The 18,442-nt window shown below is 49.3% G+C and overlaps 1 protein-coding gene across 2 annotated transcripts in view; it reads right to left on the bottom strand.

The window, feature by feature from the left end:
* SNX33 (sorting nexin 33) overlaps positions 1–9,763 on the bottom strand; it is a 30,412-nt gene extending 20,649 nt beyond the window's left edge. The window contains exons 1-2 of one of the 2 annotated variants that reach the window (XM_084816774.1): positions 8,905–9,763; positions 6,249–8,262 (exon numbers count right to left, since the gene is read on the bottom strand). In XM_084816774.1, coding sequence (XP_084672900.1) covers positions 6,249–7,689 — 1,441 coding nt within the window. In that variant the 5' untranslated portion in view covers positions 7,690–8,262; positions 8,905–9,763. Of the gene's footprint in view, positions 1–6,248; positions 8,518–8,904 lie in introns of both variants that reach the window. The other variant, XM_084816773.1, reaches the window with a different exon arrangement.
* Positions 9,764–18,442: the final 8,679 nt, after the last annotated feature.

Here is an 18,442-nt window from a genome sequence, read left to right as displayed (position 1 = left end):
CAAGAGCTGAGCCTTTCGGAGTTTGTTATGGCGGAGAGGGGAAATGACTTGCGCTGTGCTTCTTCGTATAAGGTACAGGGATCTTTTTTAAGAATGGCTCTCTTTTCACATGTGAAATGTTGGGGAGAGCTGTGCTCTTCTTTTACAGGAGCTCAGCTGTCATGACTGGTACGTATGAGAGAGTAGTTAGGAGCTTTTCATTACAGAATCAACCTGCATTCTGGTTGAAGGAGTAAAATACAGAGTGGTGATTTTCGACCACATTGGCAATTATAGATCTTGGCGGTTGGCACTGTTCCCCTCTATTTCCGATGTTCAGGGTGTGAGTGCCGTTGCTTATCTCAGGGGTGCGCAGAAGATAGATCTCCAGATGTTTTGGACTTCAACTCCCAGATAGCCCTGCCAGCATGGCCAATGGTCAGGAATGCTGGGAGCTGAACGCCCGAACATCTGGAAATCTACTTTCTGCCTACCCCGGCTTATCTAGCCCAAAAGGGTACACTCACACGCAACAGGGAAGTATCAGCATGCCCAGGAGAACCCCAACGTTTGCAGAAGTACAAAAAAAACCCCATGTCTTGCTGGCATAGTGGGTCTGGAACCCCGAACAGCAGCACTCCACACTGTAACACGTGGTTTTACAGCCCATTTATTCAGTGGAGGCTGGTGATTCCGATGTCAGTGGGGCAGTGAATCTACTCCAGGTTTCAGTCAGAACCAACCAGAATTCTAAAGGACCTCTCCACGGTGTAGGCGGATTCAGGGCCCCACTGACATCGGAACCACCAGCCTCCACTGCATTTATTTAATCTACATTAATCACCCTGGTACATATACTCAGTCCAAGCCTATGCAGGTTTACTCTGGAGCCAGTCCCACTGTGCTCAATGGGACTGTCTTCCAGGTCAAGGATGTGTAGGTTTGCAGACATGGAAAAACTAGTTGATCAGGGAGACTGCTCAGCTAGACCCCTTTTCCCTGACATGTTAGTCTTCTAGAAAGAAGGGATATTTTTGGTATCACGTGAGTTCCATCCTGAGGTCTGAAATGGTAAAGCCTAGACAGGGATTTAGCCTCTCAGAGAGATCTAGGTCGCCATCTGCATGGCACAGGTAAAGAACCTTCAGGTGTAAAATTGCTCCCTATCTAAATACAGCCACATCCCTTCTAATTCCACAACCTTTGCCCAGGCAAGGAAGCTGAACTTCTACTAATGCTCCCATTCCTTCTACTTACTGCCTGAACTGGATGAATCACACGGCTGCCTTCGGGACAATTCTAGTGTAACGCTTACCATCCATGCAGTGGCTTTAAGGGTTAAGAGTTTAAGGTCAACCTGGGAGCTTGTGCTCCTCGAGAAAGCTTCAACGGAATTGGAGAGCCATGTCATTTCTTTCTGGATCAGCAACGACTTCTATTTTTCTTGTTTCCTCACAGGATTCTCATAGGAAGTTGCCTTATATATAGGAAGTTGCCTTATTGGTCCATCTAGTCCAGGGGTGGGCAACTTTGGGGGTTCCTAGGGACATTTTCACACATTCCGCCACCCCCAGCAGTCTGCACACTGTGGGGCACCAGGAAAAAAATGTGCTAGTTTGCCGCCAATTTTCAGTGGCAAAGCACTACGGAAACCTAAAAAAAGCCAAGGCTTGCTTGGAAAAGAATGAGATTTGGCCATTTGGGGCTTCTTTAGCAGTTTGCTAAACTGGTGATTTTTTTTTTTTCTGCTGCTGCAAATTTCAGCAGCTCGGCAGTGGCAGGACACACCAGGTGGTGGCTAGGCCTGCGTGTTGCCCATCCCTGATCTAGTCCAAAACTGCCTACTTTGACTGGCAGCCTCTCTCCAGGGGCTCAGGGATAGAACGGTCTTTGCCATCACCCCTGCTGCCCGAAGCGTTTAACTGGAGTTGCTGGGGATCAAACCTGGGACCTTCTGCATGCAAAGCAGGGGCTCTACCACTGAGCTATGGCCCCTCCCCATTTATCTGGCATCTCAGGCCATGCTGAATGGGGATTATGGGAATTGTGGTCTGACAGGAGGCACCAGGTTAGGGGGAGGGTGGTGCAGAGGATAATGCTTTCTGTGTCTGATTGAGTGGGTTCTATTCCTTGAAAGCTTGTGCCACAATAAATTTATTTGTCTTTAAGGTGCCGCAAGACTCTCTCTTTTTCCTCTTTGGAGGTTCTGGGAACTGAACTTCATCTCTTGAACACAAAAAAACATGGATTCTCAACTACAACCCCTTCTCCATCTTCCCTGCAATGGTCCCCTTAGGAACCTTCCCTTCAGAACATGTTTATCAGGAGCAGTGGTGTAGTGGAGGCAGGGCTCGCAGGGACGCAGCCCCAGCACTTTTTCATTAGCAGGGACTCTGATGTCATCTGCCACCCCCCTCAGAATGCCCTGCTCCCTCTGAGCTTAGCTGCGATCCTCACTGTAGCTGTGGGGGGATGAATTTTCCAAGCAACAATATATTGTTCCATGTTGAAAAGCAAAGTATTTGGGATGACTTGGTCTGGAACGGGCAATTAAGACCTAAAGTATTCATTTTACCAAAGATGTGCTCCTGGAGGAGTTGGAAACTCCTAGAACTGGTTTGTTGATATGGATCGACACAGCTGCCTGAAATTTTGGACTGCCCTTGGAGACTGTGACAATGAGCTCTTGCATTTCCAAATTTACCACTACACGTGTGTGTGTGTGTGTGTGTGTGTGTGTAATTCAACCCAGCTGGGTGTGCGGACATTTCTGTTGGAGGGGAAGGGGGAGATATAATGAAGGAGCTTAGGGAAGGCTAATGGGTAATGTTGGGGTGCTAAGGGAGTGTGCAAGGGGGCTGTTTAAATGAGAAGGGATCTGTCCATGAGGGCTGAGTTGAGAGGGTGAAGCTTCCATAGAATATCATATTTTGAAAACCTAAAATGTTTGTGTTTGAGTGAGTGAGTGAGTGAGTGAGTGAAAAAGATTTTAACACTCCTGCATTTTTTCTCAGACATCCAACTGAAATGTATGTTCCACTGCCTTACTCTCAGCTGCACTGTTTTTGGTTCCCAGTTGACGGTTGTATATCTTATAAGGTTGTATAAAGTTAGAAGGGGACATGGCTGTGACTGTCATGAAGGGACCCTGTGCTTCTGAATTTACTACTGCACTACTGATCAGGAGTGACCCAGCCAGCTGCCTGAATAATATATTTTTTAAATGATAATCTACTGGAGAGTTAATGCTGGATGCCACGGGGGAACTTCCTTTGTCTGCACACAGCTCTGGCCTTGGCCCCTATTCTAGCTCCTGAGGTCTGGCAAACTGCATTTTCATAAGCAGCGCTAAACATGCATTCTTCTCTGGAGTGTGTTTATGTTCTTAATACATGAGAGAAAGCCACCCCTTTTTAAAGTTGAAGATACATGCTGGTCCTGTCCATGTTTACTCAGAAGTAAGTCCCATCAAATTCAGTGGGGCTTACTCTCAAGTAAGTGTACATAGGATTGCAGCTGTAGTTTGTTTTTAATTCTGACTTGAAGCCAGCTGCCAAATAATTGACTGGTTGATTCCAATCAATGTGTGAAATTTAACTTTTTCTTGCTCCCTGTCTCCTTTTGCTCCTTTCCTCACACCTCTTTCTCCTCCTCCTCTCTCTTTCCTTAGGTTACTGTTTATCAGTCCGTTGCTTACTTTGCACCCTTCCACCGAGTACCTTGCCTGTAGGCTTCTTCTCATGGAGCTTCCCTTCCTCCTGGGATTGCTTTCCAGTTCTCCCCTCTCCTCCACAAAGCTACTTCTGTATCTTGGAACCATATGAGCTTTTAATCCCAGCCAGGCTTCCCCTTCCCTCACAGGGACTGGACTGCAGCCTGAGTACTTGGAATGTTTGCAAACATTCCATGCCATCACAACAACTTAAAATAACCAGTGACAAAGGCTTGAGCCACAAGCCCAATAAAAGGCAGATTTACCACCAATCGAAGGCTGCAGTCCTATACACCCTTACCTGAGAGTAAGACCCATTGAACTCCATGGAACATACTTCTGAATAGGTATGCATAGGATTGTACTGTCATTGTCACTTCTGAAAATGGCCCATGTTCTCAGGGGCCTGACTTTGAAAATCAACAAGAATCCTTTATTTATGTTCCCCAGGATGATCACCTATGTCCTGCCTCTAACTGATTGATTGGCCTTGGGCAAGTGGTTTGTGGCATCCAGTTTTTCCTCCCAAGTGGCTTCTACTTTTAGAAAGTGTCAAACACTTTCGTCAGTTAAATCCAAAAGGAGACAAGGTTCATTTCCTACTGCAGCATTTCTATTTTTAAGAAGGCACCCTTTAAAAATAAAAAATAATGGCATGGTTGTGAAAACTGGATATCCTATCTTCACTCGCTATTTCCTTAAATCAGAGGTAGGCAATCTGGTGCTCTCCGGATGTTTGGGACTAAAGCTCCCATCAGCTTCAGCCAGCATAGCCCAATGGTCAGGGATTAGAGGAGTTGTGGTCCAAGACATCTGGAGGCCATGGGGTTGCCTTCCTCTGTTGTAAATATTGATGGATTCGGGAAACTGTATCCTGGAGAGGCTAGTAAGAGGAACCCATTACCTGCCTATTGTACTTTGGAGGCAAAAAAACGACTATCATAGAATCATAGAATAGTAGGACTGGAAGGGGCCTATAAGACCATCGAGTCCAACCCCCTGCTCAATGCAGGAATCCAACATTTATTCATGTTAAATAAAGTAAGTATTGGTACAAGGTATGGGTCCAGCCATCCGCAAACAGGTACCATCCAGATATATCAGACTGCAGCTCCCATACTTCCCAGCCAGCATGACCAATGGCCAGGAATGCTGGGAGTTGTAGTCCAAAACCAAAATGCATATTCTTCCCATTTATACCATGTATCCCCTTCACTCTCTCATTATACTAGAACCCAGTGAAGCTGGTTGGCAGGAGATTCAGGACAGATCAAAGGAAGGACTTCTTCACACAGCGCAGAGTTAAACTATGGAACTCACTTCCACAAGATGTAGTGATGGCCACCAATTTGGATGGCTTTAAAAGGGGGTTAGACAAATTCCTGGAGGAGAAGGCTATTAATGGCTACTAGTCCTGGTGGCTAAATGCAACCTCCAGTATCAGAGGCAGTATGCCTATATACAGCAGTTGCTGGGGACCATGAGCAGGAGGGTGCTGTTGCACTCAAGTCCTGCTCATGGGTTTCCCATCAACAGCTGGTTGGCCACTGTGTGAACAAAATGCTGGACTAGATGGAACCTTGGTCTGATCCAGCATGGCTCTTCTTATATCCTTATGTTTTCCCCGATCTCTCCCTCATGCTGGCTTTTAAACTGTAATCTCCTCAGGGCAGGGACCTGCCCTCTTGTACTTTGTAAAGCACCATGCATATTGACAGTGGTAAGGAAGTCTAGCACCATCGATGTGCATGGTAAGCCAATATGCATTGAGAGCCAGTGTGGTGTAGCGGTAAGAGTGCTGGACTGCGACTCAGGAGACACAGGTTCTAGTCCCCACTTGGCCATGAAGCTCACAGGATGACTTTGGGCCAGTCACTGACTCTCAGCCTAATCTGCTGCACAGTTATTGCTGTGTGGTAGGTTGTTGAGATGGATGTTGCTGTTGCACTGCTATTTATACAACGCCATCAATGAGCCGGTGCGGTGTAGTGATTAGAGTGCTGGACTGGGACTTGGGAGAACCGGATTCAAATCCCCACTTGGACATGAAGCACACTGGGTGACATTGGGCTAGTCACTGACTCTTAGCCTAGCCTGCCTCACAGGGTCGTTGTAAGGATAAAATGGAGAGGAGGATCATGCACGCTGCCATATAAACATAGCAAATAAATAAATAAAAGCACTAAATAATAATGCTCCACATACTGCCAGATGTTACAAAGACTCACCATGATCAAGTAACCTCCTTGCTTAGCAACCCCACCCCACCCCCCAGTGGAGGCTGGTGGCTCCGAGGTCAGCAGGGTAGTGAATCCACTCCGGTTTTCAATCAGAACCAGTCAGAACTCTAAAGGAGCTCTCCAAGGTGCTTTGCAAAGTTCTGACTGACACCTGGAACGGATTCCGCACTCCACTGACATCAAAGCCACCAGCCGCCACTGCCCCAAACACACACACACCACGCACATTCCAGCCTCCCCAGAAGTGTTCCATTCAACACACCTTATGCCCAATGACCGTGGTGCCCCTCCGAGGCCGCACACGGCGGGTCGCTTACCTTTCTGAAGATGAATGATGTCCGGGAAGTTGGAGAGGAGTCCTTGGTACAAGGAAAGCGTGTCTAGCATGAGGAACAGGTCGTTCTTGGGCTGCTCGGCAAACATCTCCCCCACAGTCTCGTAGGTCTTCCCCGTGTGCGAGATGGCGCCGTTGAGGGCGTCGAAGCTGTAGGGCGGGTCCATCTGGAAAGACTGGCTGACAGCCTGGAAGGCATTGCCCAGCTTCTGGAACTCCTTGCGGAAGCCTCCGGCATGCTTCCGCACCAGCTCAGAAGCCACATTGGTCAGCTGCAGGACACTGTCGTCCATCTTCTTGCTGAAGGCCTTGAACGTGTCCACCCGGTCCTCCACATCCTGCAGGTCCTGGTGCTCCGTCGGGATCTGAAGGGTCAGCAGGAAACTGGCGCCCACCATCTCGTCCTTCTCCGCCCGCCGCTTGCCCATCTTCCACTGCTTGTCGTCGCCACAGGTGAGGAAGTGCTGGAAGCCCTCGTACTGCGAGAGGGTCGGGTGGCTGGTCATGTGGTCCATCCACAGGATCAGCCTCCGCTTGCGCTTCTCGATGAAGTCCTCCTCAAAGCGCCCCGTGGCCTGCTTCTCGGGCAGGTGTGGCACCGAGATGACCGTGAACTTGTGTAGCAGGCGGTTGTACAGCCAGTCAAAATGCTTGTATCGCCGGTAGACCGGCGCGTTGCTGTTGCTGGGGGTCAGCCGGTAGGAGATGTAACTCTTGATGCCTTTGAACTTGGTCTGCTTGGTGGGGTCCTCCACCGAGCAGACCAAAGGGTGTGGGTTGGACCTCCACTGGGGGCCCTTGGGACCCATGTCAATGTAATAGGCCTCGGCGATCTTAGACATCATCGGCACATCTCCCAAGATGAAGGCCTCCACCCCGGACCGGACAAAGCAGGAGAAGCGGTTGAGGTTCCGGCCCACCACGCTGCCCCTTTTGGAAGAGCCAATGCTGTCCTGCCTCTCCAAAGTCGGCTTGGGACGATAGCCCATATTGTTCGGATGGGAGTACGGCCCAGGATATGTCAGGTTGGGAGTCGGGTGTCCATTGGTGCCGGGCCCACTTCTGGGTTCCTCCACCACCGTAGTCCCATCATCCCAGTCATCCCAATCGTCGTCGTCATCATCTTCAAAGCTGCCCTGGTGGGAGACGCTGATGCTAGAAGGGGGCATATAGAAGGACGACCCCTTTCCAGGGGACCCAGCTGGACTGTTGGAACAGTCTGTATAAGTCGAGGCAGATCTGGACCGAAGGATCTCCACATAGGATGCAGGGAACAGGCCCGTCTCCCCTCGGCTGTTGGTCCCTTGTAGCCACCCATCCAAAGAGTTCTCGCTGAAGATAACCAGCTCCTCATTCTCCCGGATGCTAATTTCTTCCTTGTTTTCGCTCTGGAAGTTGTAAAGTGCTCTCGCTTTCATTGCCATCACTGTTGCCTGTCACAGAACCTGCTGCCAACACGTAAAGATCCACCCACCGGCACCACGGTTCCTTGGATACTTAAGTCACTACCGACAGGCAGGAAAACACAACATTTCCCTTATGCCTTTGAGATTTGTAATAGCTTTGGGAGAACAGGGGGATTTCACAGGCTTTCCCTGAAAGGAACAATATAATTTATCTGTTTCTTACAAGTCAGTGTTGAAGTTTAGACATTCCAATGTGTTTCACAGTCTTGCAGGCATTGGCAAAAAATGACATGCTCAGGGCAAAGCAAACAGCATTTTTGACCCCTCGTTTTAGGTTATATAGGCTTCAGTCAGATTCAAGGATAACCAGAAAACTGTCATCCCTATGTCGATTTTATCTTGAAAACGGGTTATTCCTGAATGCTTTTCTTGTTACACTGAAATTATGTGGAAAGATTAGCAATCTCCATCAGATGAGAAACATCCAAGAAGTTTCTTGTAGAATTCCCTTCTTATATATAAAGGATTGGAGTCATCTTCTTTTAAAAGTAAAGCCCGTGCAATGTATGATCACAGTGGTTTAAAAAATGCCTTTGGGGTGGGGAAATAAAAAACAAACAGAAAACCCTTTGTTATTACAGATCGAAAATATTTTGTATATTTGGGTAATCCCTTTTGGGTCCAGTTCAAAATCCACACGCCTCCAGAGGGGTGGAGGAAAAATAAAAAGCCGCAAATCAATTCAAAACCGAATGGGTCACGCCTTAAGGCTTGGAATAGGAAAAACATACACACAACCCCTCCTTTCTTGCTAGGGCATACATGCAAAGTTCATGCGGACTTCACCTGAAAAAGAAATACAGATGAGAAGTAGAGGCGGGGGGGGGGGATTGAGGAGTTTACCTCTTTCCAGGATTTAAAATTCTGGGGAAGGAAACACACATGGAGAGAAGTTACAGACAAACCACTGCCACCATCCTACCCCCCCCAAATAGCTCTCAAGTGCTGTGAAATTATTCAGCTCCACAGGCTGAGCGAAAAATCCCTTTCGGGGCCAAGAGGTCTCTTTTGTTATTCTCTTTCCTTGGTCAGTTTCCAACCGCTCTGAAACTAGCACAGGTCAAAATAAATCATCATCACGAGCGAGGATTCTTTAATAATAATAATAATACTAAGAGGGAAATCAGCCACCGGGATCGTCAACCGAATTCCTGCTCTTCCACGTAAGCTTACCGCAATGCCGCAGAAAATCCGATCGTTGGTTTCCAAACACCCCCGGGAGGGGGCGGGGGGAGAGAAGCAGGACTAAGAATAAAAATAATAAAAGGGCGAGATCGAGAGAAGCAGGACGAGCAACCTGGAGCGCCCGGAGAGGCCGGCGACAAGAGTAAAGTTTCCCTGGAGTTGCTGGTAGAGTTGGGGGGGGGGGAGATGCGATGATGGAGCCCCCCTCGGGCTACGTGGGGAGGGCCGAGAGAGAGGCGGCGGCGAGGAGACTCGACCCTGGACCGCGGGGGGCCCTTCCGCTTGGGAAGAGGGCCGGGAAGCGGCGGCGGCGGCGGCTCGCCTGGGCGCAAGCCGGGTCCCCGCCGAGCCTCAGATCGAGCGCGGGCCGGGCCGGGCCGGGCGCGGCGCCCCGAGATCCGATCCACCTTGCGCAGCGAGCGCGCCCGCCCGGGCAGCCGCCTCCTGCGCCTCCGCTTGGCTCCGTCCTGCCGTTCCAGGGACCGGGGCTGCGGCACCTGGAGCTCCGGGAGGCGATCGCCGGGGGGGGGGTTGCAAAGCCCCCTGCGCTGCCCTCCCCTCCGGCGAGCCTAGGAGGAGCCCCCGAGCGCGGCCATCGCGCTCTCCCGGCGCGCTCTTCCTCCGCCGCGCTGTCTTCTCGCACCTGGGAGCCGGGCGGGGCAGATGGTCCTTCGGGGGCCCTCCCGCCCTGGGGGTGGCCCCGTGGCCCTCCCCTCCCCACCCGCTTGCGCTGCCTCGGTCCCCCGCTGCACGGCCGGCGCTCCCCGCTCCTCTCGCCTTCCCTCGCCGTGCGCCGTGGGTCACTCTCCTGCCTGTTCCATGACGCAAAGGCGCCTTCGGAGGCTCCGAAAGTTTTGCAGAAAGCTCCGGGCGAAGGACAGCGAGCGAGCCCGCCCGGCGACGGCGAGCGGCGGCGGGCGAGGGCGCTGGCTGCCCTCTACAGGCGGCTTGCGACAGCGCCGCCTCGCCTCTTCGGCTCGCCCTTTGCACCCTGTTTTTCATGGACCCGGGGGGGGTGCGTTGGTCTGGCCCGCGCGCCCCCAATACATCGTGGCCAACGTGTACCAGGGCAGTACCGGTTCATACTGCAGGGGGAGGGGGACTCCTCCTCTGTTGGAACCCGCCTCCATGCAGACGAACGCCTGCAAGTAGAAATCTAGCGCCTCAGGGGAAACGGGAAGGGAAGACTCGTTGCCCCCTGGCATCTTAGTTTTCTCACGTACATAACAATTAATGGTTTGAGGGGGTTTTAAATAGATTTTAAAAAATGTGAATCAGTGGGGGGTTGGTGGGGGGTTAAGAATTCAGCTATTAAGAATTCAACTATCATAAGAACATAGGAAGCTGCCTTTTTTATAGTGGATTGGATTGGATTGGATTTAGTCATACTTAGAGCAGACCCATTAAAATCAATGGACTTAAGTTAGGCTTGCTGGACTAACAAGTTCTGTTGATTTCAGTGGGTCTACTCTAAGTATGACTAAATCTGGATCCAGTCCAATATTTATCTAGTGACCAATAACCAAGGTTCTCTGGGCAGTTTACAGCAAAAATGTAAAACCATAAAAATATAGTGAAATACACAAACAAAAACAGAGTAAAGCCAGAAACTGCATAAATACTAGGAATGGAAGAAGAGCCGTACTGGATCAGACCAAGGGTCCATACAGTCCAGCATTCTGTTCACACAGTGGCCAACCAGCTGCCCAAGGGAAACCCACAAGCAGGACATGAGTGCAACGGCACCCTCCCACCCATGTTCCCCAGCAACCGTGTACATAGGCACACTGCCTCTGGTACTGGAGGTAGCATATAGCCATCAGGACTAGTAGCCATTGACAGCCTTCTCCTCCAGGAATTTGTCCAATTCCCTTTTGAAGCCATTCCAATTGGTGGCCATCACTGCCAGTGCAGTGATTTTTCCTTGTATGTCATGTCTTAAGAACTTAAGAAGAGCCCTGCTGGATCAGACCAAGGGCCCATCTAGTCCAGCATCCTGTTCACAGAGTGGCCAACCAGCTGCCCACAGGAAACCCACAAGCAGGACATGAGTGCAACAGCACCCTCCTGCCCATGTTCCCCAGCAACTGGTGTACACCAGCTCACTGCCTCTGGTACTGGAGTTAGCACAGAGCCATCAGGACTAGTAGCCATTGGTAGCCTTTTCCTCCAGGAATTTGTCCAATCCCCTGCTTGCTCTGACTCTTTATCCACCCAGTCCAGTATTGCCTACTACTCTGACAGGTAGCAGTTCCCAGTGATCAGAGACAGGGAAGGGTCTTTTCCATCACCTGCCACCTGATCCTTCTAACTGGAGGTTCCAGGAACTGAATCTGGGCTGTTCTGCATATAAAGCAGGTGCTTTTCCACTGTGCCAGGATCCCTTCTTGAAGCGGCATTCCAGTCCTAGGGAGCTGCATGAGAAACGACTGTGTGGGGAGGGCAATTTTAAGAACACAGCTGCACCTGTCTTTTATAGTGTCCTACCGTAATCAATGGGACTTGGTTCCGAGTGAAAGTCCATGCGATTGCGCTGTAAGAGACTTCACAAGGCATCACACCTTTGTTCTGATCCAGCCTGGCTCTTCTTATGTTCTTATCTATATCAGAGTACAGGTTGTATATCAGATAACACACTAAAACGTATCGGCAAACAAAAGAAGTCTTGGGGAGCAATCTTATGTGTGTTTAGGCAGAAAAAAGTCCTACAGCTCCCAGTTTTCCCATCTAGCGGTTGTAGGACTTTTTTCTAGTCCAAGCATGCGTCCAAGTGTGGCGTCCAAAGCTCATCAAACTAGGCACCAGACAAATCTTTGGAGAGTGTTCCAGAATCAGGGTCCACCATGGAAAAGGGCCCAGATCTTAGGCAAGGGTTTCTCCCACCACCTGCTCACACTGAACTGGATCGCTGGTCCATCTAAATCAGTATTGATGGGCAGCAGCTCTCGAAGGTCTTGTGCAGAGGTCTTTTCCAGCTGTGTTCTGGAGACACCAGGGACTGAGCCTGTGATCTTCTGCAGGCAAAGGTCCCTGCCCTCCCCTCCCCTAATATATTACTCTTTTCAACATAACCTGGACCTGGAAAGCTGCAATCCTGTCTGTCTGTCTATCTATCTATCTATCTATCTATCTATCTATCTATTAAATTTATTAATTGCCCATGTGGCTGGTCACCCAGCCACTCTGGGCGATGTTGTTGTTAAAACAGTTTAAAACAATAAAATTCTACAATAAAAACATATTTCTAAAAATACCCTAACCCACCCCAAATGCCTGCCTGAACAACCACATTTTTAATGCATGGCAGAAGGTCATTAAAGAGGGGGCATGACGGAGTTCCCTAGGGAGGGAGTTCCACAGAGTGGGGGCCACCACAGAAAAGGCCCTCTCCCTCGTCCCCACCAGTCTAGCTATCCTGGCTAATGGGACAAAGAGAAGGCCATCCGAGGCTGATCTTGTTAAGCAGCCTGTCTGGTGTTGCTGGAGGTGCTCCTTGAGATAGGCTGGGCTGGAACAGTATAGGGTTTGAAAGGTCAAAACCAACACCTTCAATTTGGCCTGGAAAACAACTTGTAACCAGTGCAACTCCTTCAGCACTGGAGTGATGTGATCTCGCTGGCGGCTGCCTTTAATCAGGCGAGCTGCTGCGTTTTGTACCAGCTGCAGCTTCCAAACCGTCTTCAAGGGTAACCCCACATAGAGCACATTACAGTAGTCTAAATGAGAGGAGACCAGGGCATGTACTACCGACAGGAGCAGATGGTCGGGAAGGAAGGGGTGCATCTGTCGTATCAGATGGAGTTTACAGCACTGTCCGGCTCACAGCTGACACCTGAGCCTCCATGGACAGCTGGGAGTCCAAAATGACCCCCAGGCCGCGGACCTGGTCTTTCAAGGGTAGCCGTACCCCATTCAACACCAGGTCAACATCCCCCAGCCTCCTCTTGTCTCCCACCAAAAGTACCTCGGTCTTGTCAGGGTTCAGCTTCAGCTTATTCCTCCCCATCCAGCCACTCACCATCTCCAGACATTTGGACAGGGATTCTATGGCCAACCTTGGTGAAGATTTGAATGAGAGATAGCGCTGGATGTCATCCGCATATTGATGACATGGCACCCCAAACCTCCTGATGATAGTCCCCAGCAGCTTCACATAGATGTTAAATAGCATCGGGGAGAGGATGGAACCCTGTGGCACCCCACAGGTGAATGGCCACAGGTCCAAAACCTCCCTCTCCCAGTACTACCCTCTGGTACCTGCCAGAGAGGAAGGACCGGAACTACCGCAATACAGTGTCTCCAATGCCCAACCCCTCCAGGCGGTCCAGGAGGATACCGTGGTCATTGGTATCAAAAGCTGCTGAGAGCTCGAGGAGAACAAGGAAGGAGCATTCACCCCTATCCAGAGCCCTCCTCATATCATCGACCAAGGCCGTTTCTGTCCCATGCCCAAGCCTGAAGCCCGACTGAAATGGGTCAAGATAATCAGTTTCTTCCAAGTGTGCCTTCAACTGCATCGCCACCAGCCGCTCAATCACCTTGCCCAAAAATGGCAGATTCGAGACTGGGCGAAAGTTGTTCAGAACTTGGGGATCCAAGGAGGGCTTCTTTAAGAGCGGTCTTATCACTGCCTCCTTGGGGTCTGATGGCATCAGTCCCTCCTCAAGGGATGCATTCACCACCGCCCTGATCCCCTCACCCAGTCTCTCTCTGCAGCCCATAATGAATGAGCCAAGATGGGCAAGGATCAAGTAAGCAGGTGGTCGGCCTTACAGATGAAAGCACCTTGTCCACTTCATCAGAAGGAAGAAGCTGGAACCGATCCCACAAAACCGGTTTGGCACAGGCCGCCTCTTGCTCACTAACTGTATCCACAGCGCACAGAGTAACACTCCTAATCCGGAGTGTTACTCTGCAATTTCATCTGCAAAGTGCCTTGCCAAGGCCTCACAGGAGGCCTTAGAATGCTCCAGTGGTTCTGGAGCCACTGGACTGACCAGGCTCCGGACCACTTGGAACAGCGTCCTGGGACAGCACTCTGCAGACGCGATAGAGGCAGCATAATATTCCTTTTTTGCTGCCTTCACCACCACGTGATAGGCTGAAGATACAGCTCTAGCCTGTGTCTGATTGTCTTTGGAGCGAGACTTCCGCCACCAGCGCTCCAGCCGACTCACCTCCTGTTTCAGAGCTCGTAACCGCAGATTGAACCATGGTGCAGTACAAGCCCTGTTCAGGGGGAGAGGGCGTTTCAGAGCCACCCGATCTAATGCCCCAGTGATTGTAGCATTCCAGCCACCCACCAGGATCTCGACCGAGTGGCTGTTGGCATGCTCCAGAGAATCCCCAAACACGTTCAGGAATCCATTCAGATCCATAAGATGCCAGAGGCAGACCATTTTAATGGGTCCTCCACCCCTGCGGAGGGGTGGTGGAACCAAGAAGTCCAACGTCACCAGATAGTGATCTGACCATGACAAGGGGGTGGTGGATATACCCCCGACTTCCAGATCACTCCCTGCTTCTCCAGAAACAAACACAAGGTCTAGTGCATGACCGGCTACATGGGTGGGCCCAGTTAGAATATGGTGCAGCTCTCAGGAAGCCATGGTCTCTATGAAGTCCCGAGGTGCGCCTGTGAGGATGGCCTCTGAATGTACGTTGAAGTCCCCCAACACCAATAAGTTAGGGGACTGCACACGCGCATCAGAGACCACCTCAAGAACCTCGGCCAGGGAGTCAGTCGTGCAGCGGGGTGGACGGTACACGAGCAGAATCCCCAGACTGCCCTTCAGGCCCAACCTCCAATACATGCACTCAGCAACCTTGGTCTCCCGGAGAGGGGGTCTGGTGAAGACCAAGGGCTCTCGGTAGATAACAGTCACTCCCCCTCCCCGATCCCCAGCCCTCGGCTGCTGTCCATACGAAAATCCAGCTGGACACATGGCTGCAAGAGTTGGAGCAGCAGCCTCGGCCAGCCAGGTCTCCGTAATACATGCCAAGTCTACACCCTCATCCAGGATCACCCTCATCCTATGCATACACCTGTGAATAAGCCCTATTAAACTTCCTTCTGAGTAGTCATGCATAGGATTGTGCTGCTAAGGCACAATCCTATGCATGTTTAAACAGTAAAAAAAGGTCCTACAACTCCCAGCATTCCCCAGCCAGCATGGCTGGCTGGGGAATGCTGGGCATTGTAGGACTTTTTTTCTGTCTAAATATGCGTAGAATTGTGCTGTTAATGGTCTTCCTGCAGGCAGAATGTCTGTGTGTGTGTGTGTGTGTGTGTGTGTGTGTGTTTGTCTGCGTGTGCTTTAGATGGCCATGTGCGTTACTTCATTTGTGAAGCACACAACGAACACTTCTCTTCTCCTCCCCACCCACCACATTCTGTGCTTTACAGCTGCTTCCACATGCCTGATATGTCAGCGCAAAAACAACAACAAACTGTTTGCCAAGCCTAAGGAAAAAGAAGTACTCTGAGCGTGGGCAGGTTTGCATTTTAAACTGACTTCAATCATAGCAGCATTATGACTACAGGAATAAAACAGAGTTTGCTTCTGCTGGCCTAACAATAAACACACACACACAAAAATACAATGAGCATCTGTAACCATGTACATGCCCAGATGGCCACCCCTTGAATATAAAATGTTTAAAATTGTAAGAATAATGAAATGATGCCAGCCCAGCTGCTGACACCAGGCCTGTTTGCCTCTATTCTCACCTCCTTCCTCTTTCTGGGTGGTCATTTGGGCCCACCCTGGGCTGCAGGGCCCTAGACTTTAGCCTTGAGGTCCAGGCCAAGCTGCACCACTGCCCATGGTCACCCAGCAAGCTTCGTGGCTGAATGGGGATTTGAACCCAGTGGAGGCTGGTGGCTCCGATGTCACTGGGACTGTGAATCCACTCTGGGTTTCAGTCAGAACTCTAAAGAAGCTATCCAATGTGCTGAACCCTGTCCCCAGAAGGGGTGAGCACCTTGGATAGCTCTTTTAAAGTTCTGACTGAAACCCAAAGTGGATTTAAAGCCCCACCGAAATCAGACCCACCAACCTCCGCTGTTTGAACCCCTGCCTCTGTCCATTAGCTTTCTCCAACCAGGTGTCCTCCAGAAGGTGCAGTCCAACAAATCTGGAGGACACCAGGCTGGGGACGGCTGATTTTCTCTATCCCTTCTGCAGGCGCAGGAAATGTTATTGCAGCAAAGGCAATTCAGTATGTGATTTAGGATCCAACATAAATACCTGGGAAGTTGGATGCTCCTGAGTACTGGTACAAAACACCATTTTACCTTTACAACAGCCCCACAAGGTAAACTAAGCTGTGAGACCATGACCGGCCCAAGGTCAGTGGCACAGCTAGATAATTTTAGAGCTTAGTCTTAACTTATTTATTATATTTATTTATTATAATTATTTATTAAGCTGCAGTCTTATGAACATATTTACCTGTGGCCCCTTACAGTGTACCAAACAGTGACAAATGCAACTCCTTAGTCAAATGTTCTCCCACATTTGTGAAAGAAAGCTTTGCCTATCTTTAAAGAAGATACACTCTCTCCCCATTTTCCATTCTCTCTTTTGCAGTGCACTCCTGGACATGTCGACTCAGAAGTAAGCCTCATTGAGTCCAGTGGGGCTTACTCCCAGATAAGCGGGTCTAGGATTACAGCCAAAGACCCTTACATCTCCATAGGGTTGTAACCAGACTTAATCATGCTTAAGAGTGGATCAATTGAGTGAGATTTCTGTCCCTGCCCCATGAACTGGAATCTACAAACATGTTTTGTTAACTGGCCATGTTTGGACAGTAAGATTTAGGCTAGGGCAGAGATAATTGCTCATATATAGATCCGTCTTTTTTTCCCCTCTTTTTAAAAAAATCCTTTCTCTTTAAAATGGATATGATATATTGTACTTAAATCTACTGTTTGAGGGTGTATAGAAATGTGCACACTCATTTATATATCTAGTACAAAATACATTAGTGATTACTGTAAGGTTGTTTTTATCATATATTATAAACTTTATTAGTGATTTGTTATTATTATTATTTATCCTTTTTAATTTCCTTTCTTTTTTATTACTATTCTTATCATTATTATGAAACTGGTTAGTAAGACTTTTGGCTGGTGAAATTGTTAAGCTTTATAATTAAATGTTAACTGTTGGGCAATATGTGGTTACTGGAAATGAATTGTAGGCCTGCTTCCTTGCTATAAGATTGATGATGGAATATTGAAATGTAAGGTTGATTATCTATGCTGTTCTGAATTGTAATATTGCCAATGTTATAGGTATAATTCTTAAGTAGAATGGGACTTGAAGTTGATGTGTAATGGAATTTTTTCTCTTTCTTTTCCTTCTTCTGCTTTCTTTATACCTTCTTTTTCTCCTTTTTGTTATTGCTGTGTCCTCCTAAGAATACTGTATTGTTGGGAAACTGTAGTCACTGATTAGGTCGTTGGTACTGTTTATTTCATTTAAAAAGATAAAAATAGAATAAAAAGCATTTTTTAAGAAAAGAGTGGATCAATTGAAAACCAATGACTAACCAAATTTACATTTATTTCAGTGTGTTTGCTTGAAGCATGACTAAGTCTTGGTGCAACCCATACACAGCAATTTGACTCTATCTCCATACCTTACTATTTTAGATTGTAGGCCCTCCTCTGATACTTCGTAAAGCAGCTTTCCCCAACCCAGGGCACCAGGTTGGCAAGAGGCACCGCACATCATCGTTATTACCATTATTATTACATTTATAGCCCACCTTTTTTCCTCCAAGGAACCCAAGGCAGCTTACATGCTTCCCCTCCTCTCCATCTTATCCTCACAACAACCCTTTGAGACAGGCTAGGCTAAGAGTCAGTGACTAGCCCAAAAGTCACCCAGTGAGCTTCATGTCCAAGTGGGGATTTGAACCCAGTTCTCCCGAGTCCCAGTCCAGCACTCTAATCACTACACCACACTGGCTCACTGACAGCGCTATATATATAAATAAATAGCAATGCAACAGCAACATCCATCCCAGTAACCAGAAAAAAAACTGCTCAGTTTAGGAGGCAAAGACAACCCATTAACCATGGTGGCGGGGAAGCACTGATGCTGGCAAAAGCGCATTTCTGGAGAAGCAACCGAGAGCATGCACGCTTAGCCAGAAATCCCTCTCACTAGTCACGCAGGCATAGGCAACCTGGCGCCCTCCAGACTGTTTTTGAACTACAACTCCCATCATCCCCAATGGCCAGGGATGATGGGAAGCGTAGTCCACAAAAATCTGGAGGGAGCCACGTTGCCTACGCCTGCGTGACTAGCGAATTCTACGGGGCGCGGACAGGCGCGTCCTTTTTGCAACGCCGGGCGGAAAATTCCACCTTAAAGAAGCAGCGGAGAGCCGGGGGAGGAGACGCCGCCGTGCGCATGCGCCGAGTGCGGGCGGAAGAGGCGCGCCAGAGGAGGGGCGATGGCGCTGCCCTGTTCGTCATGCAGAGCGACGAATTCCGGGGAAGAGACCGATT

The sequence above is a fragment of the Heloderma suspectum genome, chromosome 11 (genome assembly GCF_057233095.1).
Source record: "Heloderma suspectum isolate Gila_16-S chromosome 11, 16-S_ref, whole genome shotgun sequence".
NCBI lineage: Eukaryota > Metazoa > Chordata > Lepidosauria > Squamata > Helodermatidae > Heloderma > Heloderma suspectum.
Note: the sequence above shows the minus strand (reverse complement) of the source record. Positions and strands in the feature narration are given on the sequence as shown.